The sequence below is a fragment of the Sinohyriopsis cumingii genome, chromosome 8 (assembly GCF_028554795.1).
Source record: "Sinohyriopsis cumingii isolate HCF-2022 chromosome 8, ASM2855479v2, whole genome shotgun sequence".
NCBI lineage: Eukaryota > Metazoa > Mollusca > Bivalvia > Unionida > Unionidae > Sinohyriopsis > Sinohyriopsis cumingii.
Genome location: NC_142968.1, coordinates 96765003 through 96784441, shown reverse-complemented (window position 1 = coordinate 96784441; position 19439 = coordinate 96765003). Strand labels below are relative to the sequence as shown.

General features: G+C 35.1%; 1 protein-coding gene across 2 annotated transcripts in view; it reads right to left on the bottom strand.

Moving 5' to 3' along the window:
• Positions 1 to 1838: 1838 nt before the first annotated feature.
• LOC149794195 (uncharacterized) overlaps positions 1839 to 19439 on the bottom strand; it is a 35526-nt gene continuing 17925 nt past the window's right edge. Inside the window, exons 3-10 of one of the 2 annotated variants that reach the window (XM_089966530.1) lie at positions 18924 to 19037; positions 15524 to 15553; positions 14718 to 14960; positions 10869 to 11090; positions 7714 to 7824; positions 5313 to 5360; positions 4721 to 4828; positions 1839 to 3350 (exon numbers count right to left, since the gene is read on the bottom strand). In XM_089966530.1, the coding sequence (XP_089822656.1) occupies positions 3319 to 3350; positions 4721 to 4828; positions 5313 to 5360; positions 7714 to 7824; positions 10869 to 11090; positions 14718 to 14960; positions 15524 to 15553; positions 18924 to 19037 (908 nt within the window). In that variant the 3' untranslated portion in view covers positions 1839 to 3318. The remainder of the gene's footprint in view (positions 3351 to 4720; positions 4829 to 5312; positions 5361 to 7713; positions 7825 to 10868; positions 11091 to 14717; positions 14961 to 15523; positions 15554 to 18923; positions 19038 to 19439) is intronic. The other variant, XM_089966533.1, reaches the window with a different exon arrangement.

Here is a 19439-nt window from a genome sequence, read left to right as displayed (position 1 = left end):
ATACAGCAAACAATGGCCTTTGAACTGGGTATTTATCATGAAGATGCAAGTCATTACGAAGTTTGTCTTTGAAATAATGCATAGACTAATAGGAAACGGTGCCAGATATTTTTAAGACCGCAACGCTCGGCTTGGTTTTATATATTGGTTTTTATTGAGTGGGTGTGTTTTAATTAAAAAAGTGGTGAACGATGTATACATTTAAAGGCACAATAGTGCAGAGTGTCTCTAATTCTATGAATTATAAGGATCATGAAACTAAAGAAATGTGTCAACTTATAAGCTGAAATAACTCACACAAAAATAGAGTTAGTGACGATTCCATTAGATAATTGATAAGTAAACAAGAGAAAACGCATGTTTATGGGGATCGGTTTTAGTTGAAACTTGAAGGTCGTCTTATTAGAAGTCATTGTAAAGAAACAATATGGCAGTGATTGTGGAAACATGGATATTGCATTTCATTACACACATTACTGAAATCAGCAGTCATGAAGTAAATCGTGCATGGTTAGCTACTGACCATCACTCACTGATATCTCCTGTCATATATGATGGAAATTTTCATTTTCTCGTTAGATGTAAAGTGACCATATCAAAGACTAAAGTACAAACAGAGTTGTCACACGAGGATATTTACACAAATTTAATCAGAATAAGTTTTCAAATCAACACCTAATAGAGAAGCCCCCATTTTTGGTCAGAACAATACCACGGAGGTAATGATGCAATATAATGCCATAAAGTGTATTACGCAATATCATGCCATACAGTGTATTGAGCAGCATAGTGCTATACAGTGTATTACGCAATATCTTGCCATACAGTGTATTACGCAACATCATGCCATACAGTGTATTACGCAGCATCGTGCCAGGCAAGGTATTATGAAACATCATGCCATACAGTGTTTTACGCAACATAATGCCATACATAGAGGATATCAAATGGGTAACGATTTAATATTGAATTTATGAAACGAGTTGAATAATGTCCAGCTGTTGCTAGCTTTGGCTCGCAAAAGCTGGACATCATTTAAAGAGTTTCATAAATTTAATATTAAATCATTACCCATTTGATATCTTTTTTATCACATACATTTATTTCAGTATAAATTATTTAGACAGAAAGAGGAACGAATAATTTCGTTCATTCTGACAAACGCCGTTCCTTTCATTTCTTGTGCGTAAAAACTAGTCCCAAATAAACTTGAAATAGTAAAAGTATATTTTTCATTCTTGATAAATATAAATCAAGTAATAAGCGTCATCCAAATAAACAGAACATTTTACAAAAGACAAAACGTTTGTCAACACAAAATGTCCAATGCGTGTGATGTGACATTGTTTGACATGGTGCGCAGTACCGGTTTGAGTTGGCCAACATAACACGGTGACAGTGTTTACGTTGAAATTCCACAACGAAATATTACATTGTTGCGATATTTTTGTGGGGAAAAAAGATTACTGGGTGCAAAAACACACATATTTACTGTAACGTATTTGTGACCGAATATTTGCAGTATTTGATTTGGAACAGTAGATTGTACAGAAGACGTAAACAAATCTCTGTTTGAGTCGGACTTGCATCACATATTTATCGCGTAAATATACTATGGTTGGAGAAAGTTCTGTCAGTTGGGGAGGCCGGTTTATGTCTACATTCTTCTGTGAACAAAGGCGAGTTTATTTACTTCAGTAAGTTCACTTTGAAATCAAGCTTGTATACAGGGTGAATTCCATACTACATATATATCACCCATCCATCCCCACCCACACCCGCGTTATCATCTAACCAATACCGGTTGTTTTACTTGTCGTTATTCTTCTTGTCTTGGTGTTTTTGCGATTTTTCAAGTTATGATATGTTATAAATGACATAACAAACCCCTGTGAGAGTAAACTGGCAATATTGAAACAGACGAGACCATTTTATTTCCCAATTCCATTTTGCGAGTCGATTAAAAAATGGCGGCCAAAAATGTCCAATGAAATCAAAAAAATTCACAAGGAGGGTTTAAATTTTTTTCTCCACGATCGCAGCCATCAGTAACGAGAACACTGCACACTAATTTCGTGGGCCTATTTGGACAAATCAGAATCTCATAAAGTCATATGTTCACATGTATAATATCAAAAATATTAAACTGCACACACTATAGGCAAAGTGTAGCAATTGTGTGATAAAGTGTATTACGCAATATCATGCAATTCAGTGTATTACACAACATCATACCATGCAGTGTACTAAGCAATATAATGCCATACAGTGTATTAAGCAATATCGTGCCATACATAGTATTACGCAACATCATGCCATACAGTGTACTACGCAATATCATGCCATACATGGTATTACGCAACACCATGCCATAAAGTGTATTTCGCAACATAATGCCAAATAGTGTATTACGCAACATCATGCTAAGTATAGAGGGCGCTTAGCAACATACAGGGTATATGAATACAAGGTATTATGCATACAGGGTATATGCTTACAATGTATTATGGGACAAAATGCCATTGAGGGTATTACGTAACATTTTAGAATAACTTAAAACTAACAACGTCCAACCTCGCTAGTTTATTTATTATTTAATTGTCCATATCCATATATACAGCAAACATGATGATTCTCTATAGTATTAACGTTATGTGCTTTGTTTGTTAGCTCTGGTTTAATTTTGTGTAATCGTCTTTAATTGTTTTGTGTCCTTGAAAACAGAATTGGTAGATTAAAAAATAGCTTGGGAAAGTTTCACACCAGTTTGACGCTGTTACGTGTCAGTATTCTTTCAAAAGAAGAGGACGGCGACTGAAATTAAAGTCACCATGTTTTTTACATTAGTAAATTACTTATTATTTTCAGTTTTAAAATGTGCTCTAAGTACTCATCGTCACATTTTTGGGATATGCATATCTCCAAATTATTCGACCATTTCTTTGAGAGAAAGTTTTGTGATATGCATATCTCCAAATGGATCGACTATTTGTGTGATAAAAGGTTTGCATTCTATACTATAACCCAGGGATATGCATATCTCCAAATGAATCGACTATCTGTTTGAGAGGAAGTTTCGGGATATGCGTATTTCCAAATAAATAGAGTATTTGTGTGAGAGAAGGACTTAGGATATGCATAACTCCAAATGAATCGACCATTTGTGTGAGAGGAAGTTTTGAGATATGTGTCTCTCCAAATTAATAGATCATTTGAGGATGATAAACCCAAAATAATTTAAAGTACATGTACAACCTCTTGTTTTCAATTTTAAAAAAATGTATATAACTGATAACCAACATATTCCAATATACTGTTTTATTTTCCAATGATTTCACCTGTCACAGCATCTGAAATGATAAATGTGCCCATGTTAAAATAGAACTATGCGGTGTTAAAAATGAGTTTGATTAGTTGAATTGAAATTATTTCTCATTGAACTCACTGGTTACTAATACCCGTTCCAAATGTTCTCTAAAATAACAAAGTAGCTTTATGAAAGACTGCAATAAAAATGCTACCTGTCCTTGAAGCAAATTTGTAATGTTGAGGATCAAATAAAATGTATATGTACATTGACATGCATTTTAAAAATAAAATAATCAATATTTAGGACTTGGCGGTATAACGTTTAAGAAGAGGATCGGAATCCATTATTAAAGACCAAGACGAAATGTACATAATTATTTGAATAAATAAAACAATTGTTTTAGAAATTGTAATCTGGAAGTAGATATTTCAAGCCATCACGTTTTGTTTCCCTGTTGTAAAGGGGAGATAGATGGGGATGTGAGTGTTATAATAGCAAATGAAAACATAAATATTATTTTATACAATATAAAATCGCAAACATGAAAACAGATTGTATAGCACGACAAAAATGTGCTGTTCCTTAGACTTTTGATTAAAATAGAGGCTGGGACATAGTCCACGGAGAATGAAGCATGGCGGTATGTCTACCCTCGTGTACATTCTAATAAAGGGTTCAATGACAACCAGCTGCTTGTGGCATGACGATTTTATTCACCGTAAAATATGTAGAAAATAAAGTGCCAATCGATTTCCTAAGTTTTACTACTTTTGTAAATAACATTGTTGTGATATCTTTACCGCAATCGAATGCTTTCTTAATGTACTTACGTATTCTTGAGCGAGCGAAGCATTTCGTCAGCCAAATGAACAATCATTAACATTTGATTTAAAGCAACTTTCGTCTCTGTAACTAACGAAAATACCACCAAGAGTAACTAATTCTGTGCAGCAAGTTGGACAGACCTACTATTGGAACTAGGTGGATTCTCGGAGTAGTTTCGACAAATATGACGGCCTTATAATCTGGTTTCCAGTGTATGTGCATAATCTGAAATCATCTTCGTTATGTATTATATAGCTTAGCATAGTTTTCCTGTGTAGTTTACATTTCAGTCCCAAAATGAACATCATGGCACCAGAAAATTGGCAGACTAAATGTGATTTATTCGACTTCATAACTATATTCATCACAGTGACTTTTGTAGCCCAGACTCGCGACGTGAATGATTGAAATTAATAGTCACATCTTTAAAACTGCTCCTTGTATTTGAATGAAATATGTATAAAATATCCTGTCGCTTAGGATCGAATCACTGTAAACTTATCCATCTATAAAACGGGCACTTTCATTTACGTATAGGAGACAGTTAAATAGTGTGTTGTTGATGACATTACAGGTAACACAAACCTGAACACAAATAGCAACTTTTGGGACAGTACTGGGCTGTTTTTGGATCGGCACAGATAAATTCGCGTAACGCGTCACATCTAGCCATGGGATGGTCTTGACACGGTGCTTGAATTAATATGAAAGGAAGAAAAGAATGTACTGATCAAGAGTCTTTTAGTCTTCTTGTTGTCATTATGCAGAGAATGCAAACAACGTATAGAACCCACTTCTGAAAGCTCGTATAGAATCCCACGCTAGTCCATGAGGAACGAGAAGCAAGTACAAAATTAGTTTATTTTTTAAATGTTTCACTTGATTTTGTCTTGAATAACCATTTCAACAGCCTCATACTAGATTTTACATCAGCGTTTGCAAATTGGGAGCATTTCTAACATCAGATAAAGTGTTCAATGTCTTAAAGAAGTCGTTAATTTATTATAATCATGATGACGACGATGTTGCAAACTAATATTTTAAGAGTGGCATGTGTCAAACATGACATGTTATGTCTATAGGCTTGGCAGTTTTATAACAGATGTCATCATGTCAGATACATGAATATGTCAACACTCACTTTTCTTCAACTTTATGAAAGACTTATTTTACTTACCTCTGTGCACAGGCAGTTGAACATGTACTGGTGGCAACAAGCCAAAACCTACAATTGGAAAATGCATTTGAAGTTTATCCATTCAGCTAAGTTTGTGTGTCATGTACATATAGAAACACTATTGTAGTACAGATGAAAGAGATATAAAAAATTAAACTAAATTCTCAGTTGCATTCAGCTGTTGTATAAAACAATGTTTCGAATGCTTAACAGTATGTTCTTAAATTAGCCGTTTTGTTCTGGCTAATTTCCATATTTCTACTGAGTACGTCAAAATAATAATGAATCAGACGGACATCTGGAAGCTGGGTGTCCTCCAAACGCATTTTGTATTACATGCCAAGTAATGATTCATTGAGGTTTCTTTTTGTTAGTGAGAGTCCCTACTTCCAACCTAGCTTCTGATCCTAAATTCTCAGTTTCAAAATCATATCTACAGACTTCTGTGCATGAATCTCTAGCCTTTAGTCTCGTTTCTGAACCTGCAGACAGCGGTGTTAACGTAGATGATATGCGAGAGTGCGATACCAGATATATCTTATGATGGGGTGTCGAATTAAATATTGTTTGAGAAATCGGATACGTTTCGCGCCCGAGTTACTCTGGTAATATCGTCTACGTCTCCACTCCACGACCTAACTGACATCACACTAAACAAAATTCCCCCTCTGATTAATTGTTTGATTGAGGCTTTCCTTCCGATATTTTTATGACTCTCACCAAAGGGAAACATATACTTCCCTTGTGCCCTTCTTTCCTATCATATCGGTTTCATTCTCATTTTTATTATTTTCTTTTATGAAGTTTGCATCATCTATCAAGATAAACGTAGTCAAACATTTTCTACAGCTCACTTGACGATAACCGGGTCTGTTCCAAACCTCTGATCAACACTATATTTGTCAATGTACGTTGGATAGTACTGTCACATTATCTAAACAAGGCTTCTACGTCACCCTTGTGCCCTTCTTTCCTATCATATCGGTTTCATTCTCATTTTTATTATTTTCTTTTATGAAGTTTGCATCATCTATCAAGATAAACGTAGTCAAACATTTTCTACAGCTCACTTGACGATAACCGGGTCTGTTCCAAACCTCTGATCAACACTACATTTGTCAATGTACGTTGGATAGTACTGTCACATTATCTAAACAAGGCTTCTACGTCACCGTCGTACGTTTCGGACTATGCGAGAGCAGCGCGGGAAGTGAAGGCTGTATGTAAAGGGGACAACATGCAAAACTGAAATTCGCGCGAACTTCATATATAATTTGCTATATGTATAAGGTTCATTTTCTGAAAAAAAATTTTACGAAGAAATTTATGAAAAACCGATGATCTCTCCCGATCCGTCTTGAATAGAACAACGCGTTTATGACTGACATAAAGTTTACTGCTTCTGGATAATTTTCAACCGTTGCAGGAAAACTGACATTATTATATTTGTTGAAAAGAACTAACTGGAAGATGCTAAAGTTAGTAACTGTCCGACCTAAATTTGGTTGGAAATATTAAATTGCTTTCTTTCTGGTACATATTCACTTTGTGTTGCAAATCAATTCTGCGGAATGTATACCTGCCAAATAGTGACAAAAGCATACCAAACTGAATAAAAGGTCTTATATACGATAATATATTCATGGATTGTTTTATTCGTGGAACACTGATCAGGAAGGTAAACACGTTATGTTTTTCTGTCATGTCGATTCCTTTCTGTAATTCAACAACTTTATATTTTATTTTATTTTTCATGGTAAATCTCTCTCTCTCTCTCTCTTTGTGATTGCAATCAAGATTTTATTTCGAGTTCATTCATGTTTTGTTTCTTTCCACAATTCTGATGAGAGACATTGAACTAATTTTAATCCGTAACAAAGCTGTTTCGCATGGGTCCTAGACTGAAAAAAAACTTGTTCATATAATTGATAACATGTTTTGGTCCTTCTTATGAGAGCAGTCTTAGTTATATTTTCTTCTTCTTAATTTATACTTGCCAAATGGTGACAAAAATATGTTAAACTGCATTGTCGAACTATAGTATATTTCTGGATTTTTTTGTTCTTGGAATATTGAAAAATACGCAAGTTGGTTCCTTTTTCCTGTCATGTTCCTGTCACGTTGATGCATTTTTTGTCAATGAGCAATTTCACTTTTCATAGAGAATGTATTCTCTCCCTCTCTCTCTGATTCCAGTTTTGATTCAGATTCTTTTTTCATGAGGATATTCAGGGCATCACAAGGCGGTTTCGTATAGGTCCTATACAAAAAAAAGCATTTTGCTCATATCATCACAAGGCCGGCGCTTTTTTGTTGTTGTGCTCTTCTTCTTAATTTGCTTATGCTTGAATTGATTACATTATTATCTAAGTGTGATTACTAATATGGAGAATTTACGTACCACACATGGCGCATGTCTTCGGGCAAAGTTGCTGTGCAATGTGCGTGATTCCACAAATGACGGATTTCAAATGAAAGCAAAGAGTATTAGGGTCGTCTGCGCAGACAGCAGCTGCGAAAGAATTATAATAATATACAAAAATGAAATGTCTCCTTTATGACACAATCGAAACCAATATGAAATTAGCACTTAGCGTTGTTTTCAAGGACGGAAAAAGACCATAAGTTTGTATTTCAAGAAATATTGACACTGCTGCGATGTGGTGATATTGTTAGACATTCACAAGAATAATACAACACTGTATAAGTAAGTTTCAAACACTTTTAATATCTTTAGTTTTGGGAAACTGAATGAAACTTCTTGATTTACACAAAAACAAAGTGATATATATATATATATATATATATATATATATATATATATATATATATATATATATATATATATATACTAATAATAATAATAATAATAAAATAAATATAATATAAATATAATAAAATTCATAAACGGAAATAAAATAAACTGTTTGTGGGAAAGACTGTATTTTGCATAACGATTAAGTATTTAATTGTGATAGGTATTACTAGAAAAGAATATTTTATTGCGCATAACATTTTCAATAATTAAAGCAAAAGCTTAGGCTCATCCAGGATACTTGCAGAGAAAAAAACACACAATCACACACATACATATATTAATGAGCAATAATGGTCATTTAAAGCAATTAATGAGGGTCCATCGTAGCATAAACGGTTGACTGGCGAGTATCACGTGATGGCGCTGTGTTCGAAAACAAAGGAAGTTGTATCAGTGGAGCAAGACAGCTCAGAAAAAGTCTAATTGTTCCAAACCAAGGAGATGAAGAAACACATACGAACTGAACTGCCAATACATAATGAATATAATAACGTAGACGAAGACAGGCAACAGGGACAAATATGATGAAAACGGCACAAATAACAGAACAGCTGCTTCAAGCCGGTTAAGCGATAGCGGCCGTTTTATATATATGTTACCAGTAATGTACATATTTCTAAAATGCCTCGTATATGTAGGTTAAAATGCAAAACACTTTTAAAAGAAGATTTACCAACCACTATTAAGGATATTTTTGCGAGCAATTGCATCTATATTAGTTAGCATTTAAATGGAATAAACGATTAATGTCTTCTATGAAGGTCTAGCTCATGTTCGCATTTTCATGCAAGGGAGTATTTGAAAAAGTTACGAAATTAAGGAACTATCAATGAAATGTTGTAGTTTGCTAAGGAAGTATTGTCAACAAGAGCTTATCCAAGTCTACACACAACAGTTTATTCGGTAGGTGATCATCCAAGTCTATGCACAACAGTTTATTCGGCAGTTTATCATCCAACTCAATGTATTCGGTAGGTGATTATCCAAGTCCTCACACAACAGTTTATTCAGTAGGTAATTTAATCGGTAGGCGATTATCCAAGTCCAAACACAACCGTTTATTCGGTAGGTGATCATCCAAGTCCAAACACAACAGTTTATTCGGTAGGCGATCATCCAAGTCCAAACACAACAGTTTATTCGGTAGGTGATTATTCGGTAGGTGGTTATCAAATTCTATAAACAACAGTTTATTCGGTAGGTGATTATCCAAGTCCACAGATGACACGTATTCGGTAGGTGATTACTCGGTAGGCGATTATCCAAGTCTACATAAAACAATTTATACGAGAGGTGATCATCCAAGTCTTCACACAACAGTTTATTCAGTAGGTGATCATCCAAGGCTACACACAACAGTTTATACAGTAGGTGATTATCCAAGCCTATACACAAGAGTTTATTCAGTAGGTAATTATCCAAGTCTACACATAACAGTTTATTCAGTAGCTGATCATCCAAGTCTACACACAACAGTTTATTCAGTAGGTGATTATTCGTTAGGTGATCACCCAGGTTTATACACAACAGTTTATTCAGTAGGCGATCATTCAAGTCTACAAACAACAGTTTTATTCAGTAGCTAATCATCCAAGTCTACACCCCACAGTTTATTCAGTAGGTGATTATTCGTTAGGTGATCATCCAAGTTTACACACGACAGTTTATTCAGTAGGTGATTATACAAGTCTACATACAACAGTTTATTCAGTAGTTGATGATCCAAGTCTACACACAACAGTTTATTCAGTAGGTGATTATCCAAGTCTACACACAACAGTTTATTCAGTAGGTGATTATTCGTTAGGTGCTCATCCAAGTGTACACATAACAGTTTATTCAGTAGGTGATTATCCAAGTCTACACACCACAGTTTATTCAGCAGGTGATTATCCAAGTCTACACACCACAATGTATTCAGTAGGTGATTATCCGAGTCTACACACAAGGTTAATAGAAATCAACGATAGATTTGCATGTTTTTCTTGCTCCCAACATTCATGCGTCAATATAAGTGAACTACGTCTCAATTTGTATTCATTGTTGGTACATAATATATTGTATGACAGGTACCGTATATACTCATGTGTATGTATGTTGTGTGATGTGATTTGAATTTTTAACGTAGCTTTAACATTTTTTCAGTCATATCGCTACGATATCTGCACTGTGTCACTTTATAGTGATGTCTAGCACTGGAGCGTAATGCCACATACATGTAGCATGATGTCCCACCCAGTCACATTATCCTGACACCAGGCCGACCAGTCCTAACACTAATCTCTTGATGCTGAGCGCCAAGCGAGGCAGCTGTTAGTACCATTTTTGTATGTCTTTGGTATGACTCGGCCAGGGATCGAATCCACGACCTCACACATCCGAGGCGGACGCTCTAACCACTAGGCCACCGGAGTGGTACTCATGTGTAACTCTGATAAATGTGCCTTAATAAGCATCGTTCTACAAATCCTGAAATTCAAGCTGCAAATCTAAAGAGATCAGGAAAGCGTTTAGATAATACAAAGAAAGAAAAATATGGATCGTATATCATTCGAAAAGGCATTGTTTAAATGAGAATCTTTGCAATATTCATGACAAAAGAGCACAGCTGACTGATTAGGATAAGATGTGATGGTCGTGCAACACTTCAAACAACTCCCCAACTTTGACAATAATTTTGTCTTCATTATGCGACTTGTGTTTTCGTTTGCATTATCCATTCAGGCTGATTTACTTACTATTGCATTGCGAGATGCTGCAAGATGTAAAGCCATGATTTGTAAGACAGTAGGGATGTCCAGTGTCATCTGGGTCTCGACAGTAGTTTTCTGCCCTTATCACACTGCCATCTGGAAAATAGCCTTCAATAAACGATGCACCAGTCCAGTTCAGACATTCCCCATGAGGAGTAGATTTGACGTACCCGTTATAGACCTGACTGTGATTGGCGTAGTAGCACTCTGTAACACATAGTGTTGTTTTTTTAAAGGAAAATGTGTATGTTGTCTGTGCATGCAGGTATAAAGAATAATGCTTAGAACTTGGAGAAAAAATTGAACATTTTGTATTCGGGTGCATTCATGAGAAGATAAAAGACAGAAATTTCTAAAAAATTAAAACATTTTTTGCCTCCCAGTTTAAAAATGCAATTTTAGACTGTTAATAACAACAGTCAAAGGACACAAATCAACAGAGGCTTCAGTGTTATAGAAAGCTGCCGATGAACAGGCGATAAGGAATATTTTTGTTAGAATTAACACCAGTAGTTAACGGAGAACTATATAGCTCTACAGAAAACATTACTGCACCGTCTAGTTTGTTACGGGAATCTAACATCGGGGATTCTTGGGGCCGTCAAAATTTACACATGGTACAGTTTGGATCACTATGATAATTTTAACATCACGGAGCGTACTATGCATTTCAAATTCCCTCCTGGGAATTGCCATTTTGGTAAAACTCATAGCGCCCTCAGGGAATTTAATATTACAGACGGCATTTACAGACGAGAACTTAACATTACGTCCCGTACATGATAATCCTCTGTATAGCTAATTCTAGTGATCATTGACAAACGGATATGAGTGACCTTAATCTTTGGGCAGGGTATGTGGTCTTTAATTAAACTTATTATATGCTCATTGTTTTCTCCATTAACTTTACATTGTCAGAATCGTTCATTATTTTACAATAGTGTACACCTTCTTAATGAATTCACGTGCATAAAGGAACTACTTTATATTGTAAACAACCAATAGACGTAGACGCTAGCATTTTTGATTTGTAAATAAATCATGTACACTCGCGAAGAAGGCGCTTTACGTCGTGGTTGTTTTAATTTGTTTCTAAATATTTTGGTTGAATTTTCTTTTTAACGGAGCTTTAACAATATTTTAGTCATATCGCTACGATGTCTGCAGTGTGGCAGTTTTTAGTGATGTCTAACACTGGGGCATCATGTCGTAGACATGTAGCGTGATGTCCCACCCAGCCACATTAACCTGACACCAGGCCGACCAGTCCTAACACTAACCTCGTAATGCTAACCGCCAAGCGAGGAAGCTGTTAGTACCATTTTTATAAGTCTTTGGTATGGTCGAACTCACGACCTCCCGCGTTCGAGGCGGACGCTCTAACCAGTAGGCCACCAGAGTGGTCTGTTTCTAAATGAAGTAAAGCAGATGTTTCGTGGACTACGACATATCAGCTGCATCGCAACATTGTGCGTTAACATTTTTGATACACTATTTCGGATTTAGGCTAGCTATACAATAGACGGAATAAAGGTTCCTTACAAATAACATACAAGTGACAAGGCATATACTGTCTTTTTTAGCTGGTGATAAGAATGGCAAAAAGATATACTTACAGTTTTACATCTTGAATTTCCTCAAAATGTACTTTCTTAGTTATGCAAATTCGAATTACATGAGCCATGTCATAGGTTCTCAATCTTGATTACACATTCCAATAGTGTATAGTAACTTTGAATATAAGTGCAATTACATCCTCCTTACTGCATTCAAAATGAAATAAGCATTACATTCCATAGCGTCTTTTTGATAATTGCAATTAAAAGACTTCATATTTTTCCCACATTATGATTTCAAACATTCAATGACATAAACAGAAACACATTTGCAAAGGTCAACACGATTCACCCTCGCTTCTTCAATCCGATGTATTTCATGTGGAATTATTACATATTAATCAAGTCTTTAATCACGAAATTTCGTAGAATCGAAAACAATACCGAAATCTATTCATTCCAGATGAGATGGAAAAGTTGTAGCAATGGGCATTCATTCACAATATGACTTCAAATTTCAATTTGAACTAGATACGCCATATTTTTCCGAAACTTACGTCGAGCGCGCAACTAAGTTTAGATTTATCTGGGCAGAGTTATGTGCCTAGTAATAATTTTGTTGTTGTGTAATGATGAATCTGCGCTTATGTATTTACTTTGGAATATGGCATACATTCAGCTACTTTGTTTCTCGTAGTGTATTTTTGTTTATATAATTAAACCGTAGGTAGAATAAGAAAATGAGCATATAATCAAAAGGGTAGTGCATTTGTATGGGAAAATATAAACTCGTTTTGTTGGATGGCTATACTTCACTTCCAAGATCGCGCAGTATTTACATCCGAAAATCTCGTTCATATTTTCCCACAAAAATGCAGTAACTTATAATTATTGTTTAGAACCCATTAGTTTCTTTTTAGACTAACTAAGGCAGCATTATGTGATCTGGATATACGAAAATTAATTCGTTTCTTTATCACTGTATGTGAAGTCCATCCACATAATTTGGTCAAGGAATTTAGCATAGAACAAACATTATCATGTAAAATCCATTTTTCTTAGAATCACAATGAAAATAACTCTTGAGGGTTTGACCCCACAGTTTCAACACATTTGACATGTGATCCCCCAAATCACTGGTCTTCTCTTGTACCTAACAGCAGGACATTTACACAATTTGGCCAAGACACATAGTCGAAAACAAGTTTATATAAAGAAACTATTCCTTTCAACCACAATGACCTCAACGTTTGATCTTTTGACCCAAACCTATTACTCTTCATCGATAATTAATTTGCAAGGTATCACAAGTTTTAATATAGGTCTGTGTTGGCAAGCTGATATTAGTGTGCAGTATATGTTTTATCCCTTTAGACAAAATGATCTTGACTTTTGACCTTTTCACTCTATATTCGATAGGTTATTGCCTCACTTCAAATGCAAACTATCCACATAGTTTGGTCAGTCTATAAATTGTAGTCCAAGTGTTATTTTAGCTGAAACCAATGCTGAAATTAGGTCACAATATCCTTGGCCAACATATTTTTGACCACAAAATCAATATGGTTCTTTCTTGCCCCGTGTGTAAGTTATTCGCAAAGTTTGCTGAAGGTAGCTGGTGGACAACTAAGGTAAAAGGTAATACCAATGTATATCATTGCATAATAAAAGGGACTTTAGTTTAACTTGTGTGGGGAAAATGAAAAGCACTCAATGCAAGTTGGCATAATGAGAGTCGGAAAGGTATTGAAATTGGAAGAAATCCCAACTATAAATCGTACAGACCTGGATGACACACTGCAATGTTTGCAATTACTTAGCTAAAAAATAAATCAACAAATCTATAGAACATCGCATGCATTGATAGCATTGTTAGCGAAAGAGTGTTCCCCAGATTGCAGAGCGCAGTAAAAAGTTTAGATTTTCGGGAAAAATCTGATCAACAACACTGCATAAGTGTAGAGGAGGCTGCGAGAATGTAACCGCTAATACCAATGATAATACCAACGGTTCTACATTGCTGATGCTGTTATCAATGTTCTCAGCATATCTATTACTTATGCTACTGCTGACATAGCAACAATAACAAAAATAAAAACCACTGACAGATCTTGTCATAACTATCTCTAGTACTGTTACTACTCCCTACCACCACAGCTATTACTACTTAAACAACAAAAGCAATAACAACCACAACAACAACAGCAACAGCAAATAATAATAATAATAATAATAATAATACTGTCTTGCAGCTGCTATTCTTGCTATGACTACAAACCTTCACAGAATAAAACATCGCAGAACTCCCATGCTTTCAGGGGATTCCCGCTGATGTAACACCAGGGATGTCCCTTTCCATCAGGATCTCTACAGAAGTTAGCTGCATCTGACAGCTTTGGATCCGGAAGCTTGGAAGCCAGCAGGTTACTGGGTAAAAGGTGGACGTCCCAACGATCACATGTAACATTGTCAATTGTTTGTGACACATGGCCAACGTACAATGAACTTTTGAAAAAGCAATCTGAAATATGTGGACAATAAATCTAATGCAATAGCAATCTACAAGAGGTAACCTTGCTAAATAACCAGAGTTTTAGTATTCATATATGCACGCTTTATAAAAGTATCAACGTCGAATAGTAAATCTTAGAAACTCGCTGAGAAAAGCTCATAAAACCCCCACTTATAATGACATTTTGTTGCAAGATTAGAATAAAGCCAGAGAGAAAAACACCGAAAATTTCTATTACTTTTATTCCTTTCCTTGCATACTGAAAACAATGATTGATATACACTACAGGCTAGTTAATTAAAGCTGCCATTTTAACTGAACTATATATTTAACATAACAAGTTTGAGTAAGATAAATTAGATATGAAAATGAAACTGCACTAATTCAACTAATATAAAAATAAAATGCAACTTTTTGTTTTGCAAAAAGAAGATACGGAGCATTGGAAATTCTTATGTGACATTTCAGTTTTAATACATTCACATTACATCAATCTGAACTTTATCTTTGATAAAGAACACATTTTTCTTTTAAAAAATATATGTGTTGCAAATTGGAATCATTCATCTTACCATGCAAATCGGCTGATGGGGGAGAATGAACTGTAAAATAAATTGAATTTACAATAAGACGGTCTTTAGTATGAACACAATTACAACAAATTTACTGTTAGTGCGCAGTGAAGTCACATATCTGAAAACACCACGTTACACATTAAAATGAGAATGTCAATAATTGCAATAATTATAAGAGACTCCATTAAAATGAGAATATCAAGAATTGCAATAATTGTAAGGGACTCCAATAAACTGAGAATATCAAGAATTGCAATAGTTATAAGGGACTCCACAGGTTCGATGTAAATATATTTAGTGCAACTACAGAAAAATGTACAACCACAACAATAGGTTTATATGTAGATTCACAGGCCTAGTAATTTCTTGCATTTGTTGTAACAAAAGTTATACCACTGCGCTGCATACGAAGGGTATAAGAACCAGTACGGTTAAATTACAGTCATTATTTGATTCTGTAATATATTGAAGGCATATTATCAGTAAATAACATATTAATTCCTAGCTTTGCTTAGTTACAAATAAATTTTAATTACGCCACTATAAACATGACAGATTTGATACCTTTGCGATGCATCATGGCATTTTTGTCAAATTTGGAACATTTGGTTTTTAAAATAAAATTCGTTGTTTGAATACGATAAGCCAACTTCGATTCTTCACCCAGGATCTGATGACGAGTATGAATATTCCCCTTAACCGATGACATTTTCAATCGAACCACTCCATAATTACTCAGGACTATTTACAGAGTTCATATCAGGAATCTTCTGATTGAATGGCCGATACCATTACTATATGGCAAACATTTAACTTAAATGGCAACGGTGTAAAATAATGACATCGTGAACCTAAAGCAATTTAACATCATCTGCAACAATTTTGATGTGTGTGCTAGCAATGATTCAAGATATTGTAGTGGAAGGAATGTATACTCAATAGCCGTTTTGAAGAACACAAAACAGCAACTGAAGGATTCAAAGAATCACCAGTTCCCAACGTATTAGCAGCATACAGACGAAAGAGCTATTACGCGTCTAGTATATTTATACTTGATAATGGATGGAAATACCTGTTTTTCCAAGAAAGCAAAGGACTAACAGACGAATGAATGATGCTGCTGAATCAGATTTTTAGATGACATGTGATATGTATTTAGGATGACTAGGTGCAGAATATAACAACTATTACACAGTCTATTGACAACGTAAAGAAACTGTTTGTATTAATAATTATGGGCGAAGACTGGTATGACATGGACAAACTTATCTTAATGAGAATCTAGAAAGATATCACTGATCTCAAAAGTGAAGTTGAATTATGCAGATAGTAGTGATGGTATTGTAATAAATTTGGAGTCTTATGATATGTGTTTAGGCTCGAATAAACAGTAACACAAGAAGGCGTGGAAACAACAAGCTTTAGAAAATATAATAATCTATTTCCCTGGAAAAATACTGTAAAAATGAAAAAATATGAACTTACGGTTTTAAGAATCAAATCCAAAAATAATCTAAGAATAATCCACCAATAAAATGTTAGAAGTCCTAATAATAAAATGTTCTAATGATTTCAAGTTCGAGTCCAACGAAGAATCCAAAACGGAAGGCGATGACGTATGATGTAGTCAGTACTGTGCTTATCTGTAGTTCCTTGTAAAAACACAAATAATGACACTCAGGTGTTGGAAATCCGAATAAACGTTTGATAAACTTTGTCCCAGAATTTTGTATGAACACATGAAATATTTCCAGAGAAATGAACTAATCCAACTGATCTTAAGAAAAATTAAAATGTACTTCTCAAAACTGGTCATGAAGACACACACTTTCCAGTGTAATCGCAAAAAAACCAACTGAGATTATTTCTCTAAAAACAAAGGTTATATCGTATTCTAAAACGCAGTTTCGAAAATCCCCAAGTTAGGAAATAGAAGAAAAAAAAGGGGTGGGTGGGTTTCACGTGATTGTGTTTATGTCATGTACGCCTAACATGACCCTGACGAAATACAACCATTTTACTCTTATAAATTGAATAAAACATAGTTTTCTTCTTATTGACGTAATCCCATCATGACCTTGACAACAACTAATCATTTTAAAATAAAAATAGAACTTATTAACGTGGCTGTACTAATTTTGAATCAAAGTTAAAATCCAGGTCAACACCTGGTGTTTACTAAAACGAACAGTCAAGATCAAACTATTTTCTGGAAAGAGTATCATCTCCAGTGATTACATTTACATTACAATAGGATCCAATGAAATTTTATTTTAAAACTGACAAATAAACATTTAAATTAAAATAAATATATATTAAATCAGATATTATTAAATCAAATATACATTAGAGGAGTATGCACATTTTGTTGTAGCGCCCCGTTTTAAGGAATTCTTAAATTTTTATCATTACTTGTTTGATTATTGAAACTTGGTGCAGTGGAAATACTCCTTATCCCGAAATAATTAGCAAATTACTAGGAGCAAGCGTCGCGGAGTGAAGTGTTAGTGAGTTTCCATGATACCATTGTTTAATTTTAGTGAATTAAGGTCGGAGCCGCATGAGTGTCCCTGTCGTTACATAGCCCCTTTTAAAATCTAGTGGTGTACATTGGTTATGTGACTGCAGGTGCAGTATTTACGGTAGGAGACTGGTGAATTACACAATGGAATAAACAAGAAGGGACTCGGCAGATACAGTTTATGTCGCCATGGTGGCAAATGTGATGCAGTTTTTCAGGCGAAATGTAGCTCGAAACCATGATTCGACTAGCCTAAGGCGGCGTAGTAAAAATAGTTTTCTGTGTTAGGGGATAACCAACAGTTTGCTTATTGGAAACATAGTCAGCAAAGTTTTGGTTAGGTTTTTTTTTTCTTCTCTTTACGTCTGGTGACATTTCTTTTAGTGCTCGTTAACTGAGATGGGAATCATGATGTAAATCAGAATTAACTCTGACGAAAGTATTGCTGCGTTAAATCTATCTTTGGCCCTTGGGAACATATCAGTTTGTGTTTTACGTTATCCTGTTGTCATGGAAAGAAGTATAAACAATCCGCATTTTTCGTGGGGATGACAACTCATATATCATATGTTAAAGACAGAGAGTAAGCATACATAACATGCATTTTGTTATACCGCCGGTAAGAGGTACCTCAGATTAGTTCCATGATGGTTGCCTTTACAGCTTATCTCATCGTGCATATATCTACTACATTTGTACCTGGTATTAGCAATAGACTATTAAGTATTGGTCCACGTTCGATACTAATTAAGTAATGTATTTCATGCGACATATGCCTCAGCGATGTTCTCTATGAGCAATCGATGAATGTACCTCAATGTACATCTACTAACACTGGTTTTAGTTTTAGCGAGAAACTACGGTATTTGACTCTACCGGTGCTACAGTCATGACTTGAGAATCCGGAAGGACAGGTACAGATGTATCCATTTACCAGATCCTCGCAGGAACCACCATTCTTACACGGGCTGCTGGCACACTCATCTATTTCTACAATGAAAAATATATTGGTAAATAATTTACCCAGACAATGTATTGAAACGGTAAATACAAACTTTGATTGTGTAGACAAGGATGATGACAATGAAAAAAATATTTTTCAGCAACAGCGACAGAATCAATACCATAATCAGAATCAACTTCAGCTTTCTTATTATTGTCATGATGACGATTATGATTATCGTTATACTCGTCTCCTCTTCGGGGCCCCGAGTGGCCGAGTGTTCTAAAGCGCTCTCTGTTACGGATCACTGCCATCTCACCTCTGTCTGCGTGGGATCGAGTCTCGGATTCGGCCAATGTGGATATGTGAGAAAGCTTGCCAGTAGCTTCTCGAGGGTCGGTGGTTCTTTCCAATGATTTCCTGGGTTCTTCCTCCAACATTAATACTGG